The 12554-nt window shown below is 41.6% G+C and overlaps 1 protein-coding gene across 2 annotated transcripts in view; it reads right to left on the reverse strand.

The window, feature by feature from the left end:
- Window positions 1–12554, reverse strand: part of CTTNBP2 (cortactin binding protein 2) — a 160603-nt gene that overhangs the window by 56044 nt on the left and 92005 nt on the right. For both annotated transcript variants that reach the window (XM_075857131.1, XM_075857130.1), the window contains exons 9-11: window positions 9688–9805; window positions 5868–6140; window positions 3225–3320 (exon numbers count right to left, since the gene is read on the reverse strand). In XM_075857131.1, the coding sequence (XP_075713246.1) occupies window positions 3225–3320; window positions 5868–6140; window positions 9688–9805 (487 nt within the window). The remainder of the gene's footprint in view (window positions 1–3224; window positions 3321–5867; window positions 6141–9687; window positions 9806–12554) is intronic.

Raw genomic sequence — 12554 nt, forward strand, 5'->3', positions numbered from 1 at the left:
TAAGATATATCTATGTTATGGGTTGTTCTGTGATGTTTATTTAATAAAGTGCATGAAAAAAATGTGTTCATTGCATTTTGTTGCACTTATTTTTTCAATAAAGTAAACTTTAGCAGAAAAAATATTTATTTATTTTTTGTCGCATTATGGAACTTTTGCTTTTCTTCTCCCTATATTGTGCTGGTATATCTCTGTATATACCAGTACTTTAGCTGTGAATAATAATATTGAGGCCTTTAGGCAGTGAAAATCCTCCCATTGATAGTAGCGCAGCCTGTGGCTCACTATGTTTCAGCAACCCATACACAAAGTCTTGAGTTTGAGACCCGGTAGAACCATGTTAGGAGAGGCTAAATAACAATATATCGAGGCTGCCCTGAGAACTGTTACAGTGTTCATAGAGCCTCTTCCCAGAAGGGTGTCAGAGACTCTTGTGCTTGCCCATTACTTTCTCTGCAGTTTGTGATCAGGTGTGCTGACATGGCAGTGCCTTTTCACAGTGGGAGAGTGATGCACCTTTCTCCACTCATCAGGGCAATACGGCTGGTACGCCTATCAGGGGTCCGGGTATAAAAAAAAGAAAGGGGCCACGACCGTCCATATAAAATTATTCTCAAACTTCTAAGCAGGGCCCCAGCAGTAGTTAGTTTGGAGAAAGGAACGGGCCCTGCTGTACAATACCCATCTCCGAAGTAACTATCAATGGGGACCTGTTTCACAAGGTCCTGACGCAACGTTATGTGTGGTGGTGAATTTAACATCCTGTCGCTGGCATCAGGACATTGTATGCGCCGCCACATACAACGTCGTGGTACTGGCCAGTGTCTGTATTTTGCGGAGCATGGTCCCAGCGTCAGGAGAGTGAGGTTCCAGAAATGAAAAGACGCCAAGAGGTGCCCGGGCGAAAGTGAAGGCAAGAGTACCCAGGAGTGGTTAGTACGTAGGTGTGTGAATATTTTTAAGGGGTGTGGTCTGGGGTCTAAATGTAAGGATCTGTTTTGGGGTCTGAAATAATTTAGAAATCTGGCTTGGAGTCTGAAAGATTTATTGGTCTGGTCAGGGTCTGAATTAATTTAAGGATATAGTAAGGGGTCTGAATTAATGTTGGCATCTGGTTTAGGGTCTATGAATATGGGTGCCACATGTGAGGAGAAGACAGGGTTCGTTTTTACAGTATCCACCGTGTGTCAAAAATAGCATGTTAACGTTATTCTGCGGGTCAATATACCTATTACGATACCAAATAGTTTATTAGTTATATCATTTTTTTCATGTTTTACTACTTTTCCAAGTTTTCTTCTTCCGTTGATTGAGTGCTATGTGGGCTTATTTTTTTGCGGGGGAGCTGTAGTTTCTATTAGTACCATAAGACTTTTTGATTACTTTTTATTACATTTTTTGTGTATGATGAAGTGACCAAAAAACTGGGCGGTTTAAATAACGTTATATTGTAATGTTATATTGTATATATACAATGGTTGCCGTGAAGAGGTTAAAGCGGTTTTTCCATCTTGGATATTTATGGCATATCCACAGGATACCTTGCGGAGTGATACGGTTTCCAGAACGGAGGAGCTACGGAAACAGCGTAGCTAGTCGTGCTATGCTATTTCCATAACTCCCATTCACTTCTATGGGAGTTACGGAAACAGCATAGATCAGAGAGATCGGTTACTTTCCTAACTCTCGACCACCTCGTCAGACAGTGGCCGGGGAGCAACGGGTGCCGAGAATGGTAGGACGGGGGCCACGTTCTAGAGATCGATGCGAGTCCCAGAGGTGGTCATTTATGACACATCCTGTGGATATGCCTAAAAGATGCAGGATGGAAAAACCCCTTTAGGCTAAGTTCACACGCTTCACAAAAAACGGCTGTAAATACGGAGCGGTTTTCAAGGGTAAACAGCCCCTGATTTTCAGCTACTTTTGTGTTTTACGGCCGTTTTTGGGGCTGTTTTTCTATTGAGTCAATGAAAAACGGCTCAAGAAGTGACATGCACTTTTTACGAGGCGATTTTTTACGCAGCCTTTTGTAAAAATGGCCACGTAAAAAACGCCCCGTGGGAACAGAACGCCGTTTTTCCTATTGAAATCAATGGGCAGATGTTTGGAGGCATTCAGCCCCAGCATTTTTAGCAGTTTTTCAGGCCATTTACGTCCCGAAAAACGGCTGTAAATAGGTTGTGTGAACATACCCTTGGAATAGGAACACACACAACATATTCAGTGTGAATACACTGCGTTAAGCTGCGCAGCGTATCCGCCCTGAACACCGCAGAGAATGCCGTCCATAAAATTGCACCACATTGTGATGCGTTTTTCTGGCTGAATTTCCGCTGCGAAAAGGGGCCGCATAAATAAAAAAAAAAAGGTATACTTACCCCCTCCCTCTTCTCAGCACGTAGTCCAGCCTCCTGGGATGACGTTGCAGGCCATGTGATTGTCTGCAGCGGTCACATGGCCTGCAACGTCATCCAGGGATGCCGGACTGGAGAAGCAGAGAACTCTGGGTAAGTATAACTTTATTATAATTTTTTTTCTTACTTGCGATTTTTGCTGCACATCGCTGTAACTCCGCCTCAAATATCTCAACGCATACTGCTTTGTTGCGGGTTTAAGCACCCCATTGAATTCAATGGGTAAACCCACAACATAAGAGTTGCGTATCCGCAGAATTAATTGTCATGCTACGGTTGAAGTAACCGCACTGCAGGTCAATTTATGTGCGTTTTTTAGGTGGATATTTACCGCAGTGTGGGGACAAGCACACTGCTGCTACTGTGATACGCTGCGGATTTTCTGCAATTAATCTGTTGCGGAAAATTTTCACTAAATACGTTGTGTGTGTTCCTACCCTTAAAGAGGCTCTGTCACCAGATTATAAGTGCCCTATCTCCTACATAATCTGATCAGCGCTGTAATGTAGAGAACAGTGGTTTTTATTTTGAAAAACACGTTTTTCATTGCACACACCACACCATTTATTGTGATATTTTGGGTGGTTGGCTCAAAGAGGTTTTACAGTACATTACACTAAAAAATTCCTGACAGGCTAGACAACGCTGTGCAAAGGTTTACAATTTAATACAACACAAAATAATCTCTATTTGTGATTATGTTATGAGCTAAACCTGCGCTGTTATATCATGCTAAATTATATAACAGCAAAAATGTGAAAAATTATGAATGAATTAATTATAATTATTATGAGTAACAACTATTACCTGGCATGAAAACCGTCACTTGATCCACTTTGCTCATTCTAAGAAATTCCCATGGTGACTGGAGAAAAATCTGACCAATAGACCAGGTAGTATTTCCTAAAAGCAAGATGGAATATAGTCCATAATTTTTGGAAAGCATATTATGACAGATTTATCAAAACTAGTGCAGGACAAAAAACAAGCAGTACTTTCTAATTACTCTTTAATTAAAGGACTCATTTTTGCATCTAGCTAGCTCTAACCAATTACTAAATGGGTTTCCTACATTAATACAGATCCTACTCACTGCACCACAAACAGTGAGGTGGCACTTAAATGGAGCGGCGGTCGAGCATGTGTCTGCTGCTCAATTCAATGTCTAGGAGAAAGATGGAAACAGCCGAGTTCTGTACTAACATAACATTTTATTCTTTGCTCGGCATAGCTGTATGAAGCTTTGTGTTTTTGTGAGACAAGTTGTACCCCATTTGTTTTTTGGTACATATACATTAGCATTTGATTTATATTCATTTTTATTTTGCCTGAAATCCAAACAAAAGCAGTTGTGCTGCAGTTATTTATTATTTTTTTCACAGCATACACCTATAATCATAAATGATGCTATAAATTGATTGTGCAGGTTGTAGCTGTCTTGACAATACTAAACATGTGTATATTATTTTATGCCTTGCGACTTATATTTAATAAAGTTAAATTTATTGTGTGTATTTTTTTTACAGACTTTTTTATTTAACATAACATATATATATATATTTATTTTTTTAATTGTTTTTATTATTATTCTTTTTTTAATACCATAGGATTATTTTTAGTATATATATATATATATATATATATATATATATATATATATATTTTTTTTTTAAACTGTAATGTACAGGCATATATTTTTATGCCAGTACATTAGCCTGTGTACTGACAGTACACAGGGAGTTGTTCGGGCATACCTACAGTAAGTATGCCCTAACAGCAAATATTCAATGGCCCCTGGGTTGTCTGTCCATATAAGGTATTGCCCCAATCAGCACTGATTTGAGCATTTAAAGGGTAAATTGCAGATAACACAGGATCTTCTGATATTTGCCGTTTAGAGCGGGGCTCCAGCCATTGCCCCGCTTCAGAGCACATGGGCACTTGCTGTGCCTACACGATCAGCAGGACGAGTATGCTCGTCCTGATGCGAAAACATCCTTCTGCTCATAACGAGCAAACTCATCAAGCATCGTCAACGACTTAAGGGATTATTCCCATCATAGACATATAAGGCATAACCACAGGATATGCCATAAATGTCTGATAGGTGAAGGTCCCAGCTCTGGAACCTACACATATCTCCAGAACGGGTGCCCCCGACCGCCGTCCCACCAGCTGCTGCATGCAGGCAAAGAATGAATAGAGAGGTGGCTGCGGCTGTGTGCGGCTCTCTTCATTAATTTGTATGGGAGTTATGGAAATAGCTGAGCACGTTTCCGGGGGACCCCATTATGAAAATAGCTGCGGGTCCCAGAAGTGGCTATGCCATCAATGACTATAATGGGAATACCCCATTTAAGTTGGGCTTTACACATCAAGCTATATGTCAGGACATACCATATGTGCAAACTGTGCAGCTGTAAAAGGGCCCGGTAGGTATGGGGGCCCATTGCCACCTTAAAAGCAGTTAGGAGTTAACTAGAGTCTAATAAGCTAATGAATTTCATATTTCACAATTAGTAGTGGATTGTTATAGAGACATAAGTGGGTGAGCTATTATTTACTGTTCCTGCACAGAGGCCATCTGCTGTCTTTGTCTGCCCCTGCTTTATGTAAAGTATAAAAACTCTATGGTGCCCTGCACACATAGCAGATTTGTTGTGGATTTTGCATCCGGATTCGCGGGTCTAAAATACTCAGGGTATGTGCACACACACTAATTACGTCCGTAGTTGACGGACGTATTTCGGCCGCAAGTACCGGACCGAACACAGTGCAGGGAGCCGGGCTCCTAGCATCATACTTATGTACGATGCTAGGAGTCCCTGCCTCGCTGCAGGACAACTGTCCCGTACTGAAAACATGATTACAGTATGGGACAGTTGTCCTGCAGCGAGGCAGGGACTCCTAGCATCGTACATAAGTATGATGCTAGGAGCCCGGCTCCCTGCACTGTGTTCGGTCCGGTACTTGCGGCCGAAATACGTCCGTCAATTACGGACGTAATTAGTGTGTGTGCACATACCCTCAGTGGAAGACTGTTGCCGGAAAGTGGATGAGATTTTAAAAAAATGGTGCTAAACTTGGTGCAAAAACATACCCCCCAAAAAAGGCACCAGGAAAGCCAATACACCTCACAACATTTCATTTCAAACAGACGAGAAAAAAAAAAAAAGTTAGCTGGAGTGCTTCTTTAACAATTCTGGAACTAGTTTTTTTATACTAGAAATATATGAAGACTCATTTATATCAATTGTACTATTTTTTTGTTTACTATAGTGGATCAAACTGACCTTTACTGTGACCCAGCTTAGTTCACAACTGCTAAGTGTTATATCAGTTATAGACCAATTAATATAAATACCTTGTTAAAACAAAAAAGGTCACAAAACACAGCATGCAACAATGGTGCTACATCCATGTATATCTTACATAAGAGAATTCCAATACCTAGCTTGAATGACAGGTCAGCGATTGCACCAAGTCCGAGGCTGGATTCGGCACAGTTATTAAATGTCAAGGCGTCTTGGCTTTCCAATCCATCAGACATAATAACACTGAAATGGTTCAATACAGCCCGACTCACAGCTGCTGAAAAATCATCCCATGTGGTTTGTTTGAGGATGCGCAGATAACAGATGGCCTCACTCTCAAAGTCACTTGGGCTGTAGCTTATGTGAATATTATCATCCAGAAAAATCTTAACAGGAATCCGGAGTCCATCTGCAAATACATTTACATCCATTGTAAGTATTCTACAAATATTCAATTACTGACACGTGACAAACTAATCAAACCAAAACAATCAATTTCAGGTATTTGTGGATATTCAGTACAGATATGATATACATTGCATTTAAAGAGGTTCTCTACATGACAGTATTTTTTAAAATCTGATTAGTACCACAGCCGGAGATGTGGAATGCCATGGCTTGCTTGTTGCCAAGCTGCTTTCTCCTTCTCTGCTATCAGTACAGTGCCAATCAAGCTTTCATCTGAACAGCTGAATCAAGAATAGCCGTTTGGTTGCTAGGGAACAATAGTCTCTTACAAAGGGGTTGTTAGACAACATGTCCCTAGGAACCAATTTTAGATTATTCAGGCCTTCCGCTCAAGGAAGAATTGTCAATGGACCGAGGGCAGAGAAGTGGTGACAAGGCTTAGCATGACTTAAACTTAAAACTTTTTATTTCTTCTATCGTATAGACCATATATTTATTATAAAATAAGTGTACAACTTCTTTAATGGAGTCTCATAATAGAAAGCCCCTTGAATATTGGAGCCAGCTCCAAAGATCCCTGGCAAACAGACCCTACAGTGGTCATCTAGATGAATGGCCATCCATGTGATACATATGTGGGCCGAGTCTACCACAGCTGCTGCTTGTAGGGAACAACCCCTTTAACCCTTTCACTGGCAAGGACATATGTAACAGGTCATGACGTATAATGCTGGACGCATTTAGTATTTACACAGTTGAGTCACATTATTATGACCACCAGCTAATATCTAGAGTGACCGCCGTGTGCAGCACGGACAGCAGCTAGACGGGAGTGACTCGATAAGGTGTGGGTAGGTTGTTTCAGGTATCTGGAGCCATGCTGACTGCAGTGCATCCCACATTTGCTGGAGGGTGCGTGGGGGAGGATCCATAGATCAAACAAGACGATCAAGGTGGTCCCACGGATGCTCAATTGGGTTCAAGTCTGGTGAATTAGGGGGCTGGGGAAGTACTTGGAAGTTTTGGTCATGCTCTTCCATCCACTGTCGGACAATTCTAGCCGTGTGACATATCGCATTGTCTTGCTGGAAGATTCCATCTGCCCCATGGAAGACAAACAGAATGTAAGGGTGGACGTGATCTGCAACAAAGGATTCATACCCAAATCGGTTCAGAGTGCCTTCCACATGGATGAGTGGGCCCAGAGAATGCCATGAAAAAATTCCCCAGACCATAACGCTGCCGCCACCACCTTGTGTTCTTCCGGGAATGGTTGTCGGGTGTTTGATGTTTCTTCGCCTGACATGCCAACATCCATCCGTTCAATGAAGCAGAAAACGAGACTCATCGGAGAAGGCAACCTTTTGGCAATCATCAATGGTCCAATTCCAATACTGCCGTGCAAATTGAAGCCTTTTTTTCCAGATTCACCTTTGTTAGCGTCAGAGCAGTGACCGTCCGTCTGCCTTGGAGCCCCATATGCAGTAGGGTTCGCTGAACTGTTGTTTTAGACACACATCTGGTAACCCCCTGGTTGATTTTCACGGTCAACTGCTCCACTGTAGCGTGTCGTTCGGCCCTCGCGCACCTTCATAGCCGATGTTTACCTCTCACATCAATGGCACGTGGTGCTCCACAGTTTCCATGTTGGTTATTTCCAATGGTGCCATTTGTCCACTCACTTTCACCGCAGCAGCATGCGAACAATTCACAAACTGCACTGGTTGAGAAATACTGCCATCCTTGGCCCCAAAGCCAATAATCATCCCATTTTACAACTCTGATAAATCGCCCCTTTTACCCATGGCAACAACAAGTGATATGTGTTCAGACAGCCTATCGCACACCTTATATACCCACTAAGACAGCCCACGACACATCACTTCCTTCATGGGCTATGCGCTGCCGACGTCAAAAGTAGGAGGTGGTCATAATAATGTGTCTCAACGGTGTATATGGACTATTAAGAATCTTCACTTTAAAATTATACTAGAATCAAAGTTCTAGGTGCAATACTCGAGTCACAGCACTCCTTTGGTGGAGAGGGAAGCAGCAAGTCAGAGGAAATCTGCAGGGGAGAGCAGGAAGAAGTTCACAGCCTGTTACTGTCATCTCTCCCCTGTACAGCCTCCCAGTGACCCTAGGGGTGATACAGAAATCTTTCTTCATGTTATGTCCCCTATTAACAATGAGAGAGGATGAGTGCTCTCCGATTGTCACATTTGGGGGGTGGTCTTTTTTTTCCCATTCTACAAGGTTGAGAAGATGAGCAGTTGCACATCTAATCCCCCCTAGGCCAAATTGCACTATTTATCGAATCTGTGGCTTGGGTCTTTACCGCCATTTGTATTGCATAGATTTTTTTTTTGTCTCTTCTAGTGAATATATCAAGATAAGTGCATGTAGACAGACATGATTGGCATGTATGAACTCTGTACGTGAACCATTATTATGGATCCCTGACTTCCATTTGTTCAAGTCCCTGCCATCTTAATTCATCTTAAAGGGGTTTTCCCATCAGAAACATTTATAACATATCCACAGGTTATGTCATAAATGTCAGATAGATGCGGGTCCCACCTCTGGGACCCGCACCTATCTCTAGAACGGGGCCCCCTAAACCTCATTCTACTGCTCTGTGTTGTGGCTGAATTGTGTGATTTGCAACCATGAATTACAGAAACAGCGTAGCTCGCAGAGCTACGCGGTTTCTGTAAGTCCTACAGAACTGAATGGTAGTTACAGAAACAACGTAGCTCGCATGCTACGCTGCTTCCGTAACTGCCATTCACTACTATGGGACTTATGGCAACAACGTAGCCCAGCGAGCTACGTTGTTTCCGTAATTCATGGACAGAAATCACATGCTTCAGCCACAACACAGATCAGTAGAACGGAGATTAAGGGGCCCCGTTCTAGAGAGAGGTGGGACCCGCATCTATCTGACATTCATGACATATACTGTGGATATGTCATAAATGTCTCTGATGGGAAAACCCCTTTAATCATCTTACAAATCAGTGAGGGCATATCCTATTCCTAGCGATATGTCATACATTACAGCCCTTGAACTATAAATAAATACGATCAATAGCGAAAAGCAGACTAACATTTAGTTTATCTACCATAAAGTAGGAAATAGACTCAAGCATTGATTAGAAATTCAAGTAAACCGCACTCTCAGGAATAGGTATAGCACGCAAAATGTCGAACCATAGCCTATATATTATACTATTTTAAGCAATGTAATCATGTATGCACAACTTTACAAATCTTATCTAATGAGTGCAGATTTAGTAGATGTCGTCAGTTTGCAAAATATTACAACCCCTGATTACATTGTATTAACATTCTAAAAGCAAAAGCTATTTTATTTCTTAGATTTCTTCTTAAATTGTGTCTTCTTGTGAAGATAAATAGATGTAACATGATAATCTTTCTTCTATAATAGGATTATGTGGTAAGGCTTTCCGACTATGTGCGATCTATGCAGCTTAAATGTTAAGCCACCAGAATGACATGACAAATAAAGAGTAAAGTTCACTCACTAAGATTCTCCAGGAGCTGTTTACAGTCATCAGTTGCTACATCATGCACTGTCCGGTCACACTTATCTTTCTTTTCTGTCTCCAGCCCAGAGTGGCTGCATAGGATTTCTAAGCAATCCTAAAAAGATCAAACTATTTTGAGCAGGATTAAGGACAAAATATCAGAGGCAAACAAGTTCATCAATACATAACACACAATCTCTCTTAGTATTTGAAATATAGTTAGCGGTCCAGAAAAACTCGAAATACCCATGAGAAACAGTCTCCGTGAACTGACCACTCATAGGGAGATACTGACATTTGATATGTAGGTTTAGAAAAGGTTAAAATTATTTGACCTTTCATTGTGTTGCCAAGCCCCATGAGTCTTTTTATATTCAGCCACTTGACCCTCCATTGAAAACTCTCCCGCCTTATATAGCAGCTATCAGAAGTCACCTTCTAACTGAATTCTATGACCTGCAGATTGATGTAATTTCAGTATGGTCGTTGATTCCCTTTACATAGCGGTTTCCTTGTCAAAAAGTAGCAAGTGTCCAAATTGCAGATTTCTGTATTGTTGTTTATATTATTTCTTGTTGATCATATAGCACCATCATTTTCCTGAGCACTGTACAGAGATGATCATCAATAAAATCAGTTTCTATCATCACATAATCTCTATTGTCATTCACATCAGTTCCTGTTTCCACTCACAATCTAATTTTTCTCTAAGCACACGTACACTAGGGCCAATTTCATAGGAAGCCACAGACACGCTGCCCATACAAGTCTATGGACAGGGGAGGTGGGAGTAGTAGTAGAGAGGGAGAAAACACTGCTGGTAAGAGTTATAAGTCACCCCAGTGCTTCATTCTCAGCTACACTGCTTAGTACTGCTGTATCATATCCCCCATGCTGCTTCTGCTTCTAAGGGTGTGCTACAGAGACATAGTGGATTAGGATGTTCTCTGCTTTGTGTGCAGTATATAGAATACATGGCAACAGTTAAGCTCCACCCACTACCTCAGGGAAAACTGTGAGTTAGAGATGCAGAGGGGAAAACTGCTAAAAAATGGCATATACACATCATATAAATGGTCAGGTTGTTCCTGATTTACACACATATGAAAGCTTGTTCTGAAAGTCACCTGACAAGTTAGGTATGCTTTAAGGCCTTAACAAGCTATCATTCATTTCAAAGATTTTTATTTAAATGGACACTAAAATCAAGATAAAGACAACTTTTTCTATATAACACAACACTAATGCAGTCCCATACGTTCAAGCCCTTGTATCAAACATTACATGCGTTATTTTTGTCTGCTTGGCTAACAAGACATTATTATCCCTTAGTTACAGGTGGAAGATTACTTCTGTAAAATAACTACAAGTTGACTAACATTTTGATTATATATTCGGATTTTAGAATATTAAGAGTGTTGTACAATGCACTTCTCTACTTGGACTTCTGTTTTAGTTCTTGAAAAACAAAGAGTAACTAAGATGTCAATATATAATTACATTAAAGGGGTTTTCCTGGACTTTGCTGTTAATGACCTATCCTAAGGATAGGTCATCAATATCAGATCAGTGGGGGTCTGGCTCCCATCACCCTAACCGATCGGCTTATTAAAGCTGCCGCAGCTTCGACCTCTTCTTTGCTTACAAGGCAAAGCTCCGTACATTCTGCAGTGGCTGTGCATGGTACTGTAGCTCAGTCGAATAGGGCTGAGCTGCAAAGATCTGCAATACCTTCCTGGTCTTACCCAAATATGTTTGAGGGACATTGGCCTGTTTGTTAACTAACTGCAACTCAACCTATTGAACTGCATGTTTATTGAATGGTGTCATTGTTCAATCTGTATCTTCCTCACTATTAATGAAATAATGCACTGATACTTTATTGTTCCACTCTAATGTGAAAATGTAATCAAAACATAGATTTAAAAACAAAAAACTGCAGTACAAGGCACAGCCAGTACCGAATGTATGGAGCTTTGACTGGTAAGCAATTAAGAGGAAGCATTGCTCACTGGAGCTCCTTAGTTCCTTCAATCAGCTGATCGGTGTGGGTACTGGGAGTCAAAACCCCACCGATCTGATATTCAGGACCTATCCAAAGAATGGGTCAATTACAGTCCCAGAACACCCCTTTAAGGGTAACATCCCTGTTATGATGGATTTAAGGGCGATCTCTGTCTAAAACAATCTAGTAAGGCCCCATGCACACGAACGTGCTTTGCGGCCGCAATTCCCCCGAAAATCCATGGGAGAATTACGGCCCCATTCATTCCTATGAGCCCATGCACACGACCCTGGTTTTCACGGTCCATGCATGGCCCAGGAGCCTGGACCGCAGAAAGAACGGACATGTCTTATTACGGCCATGTTCTGCGGTCCGATTTGCGGGGCGGCTTGCGGGTGACACTCAGAGGCCGGTCGACTCGAAAATCACGGCCGTGCACATGGCTACGGTCGTGTGCATGAGACCTTAGACTCGGTACAGCCAGTGCTGCAAACTATTTAGCTTAGCATAAATACTATTCTCAAACAAACAACAGGTGGTGTTCTTCAATTACTCCACATTTGTTTCTTTCTTGATACTTGGCTCCATCTCAAAGTGAAAGAAAGGGCTTCTGTGAAAATTCTCAAAAGCAGCTTGACCCTCATGCAGTTAGAAGCCCTAAAACTTAGTATCTAAACGCATTATTATTTACTATCCTACATTAAATAGGAACTACACTTTCATAAAAAACTTTTGATAAGTTATAGAGATATAACAAAAGTTTGGATCAGTTGGGGTCCAGGTGCTGAGACCCCCACCATCGCTGAAACTAAGGTACAGAGTTGTCCCTAAGCCACCCCAGTGTTGTCTTGGCTGTGTG

Source organism: Rhinoderma darwinii, chromosome 3, assembly GCF_050947455.1.
Source record: "Rhinoderma darwinii isolate aRhiDar2 chromosome 3, aRhiDar2.hap1, whole genome shotgun sequence".
Classification (NCBI taxonomy): domain Eukaryota; kingdom Metazoa; phylum Chordata; class Amphibia; order Anura; family Rhinodermatidae; genus Rhinoderma; species Rhinoderma darwinii.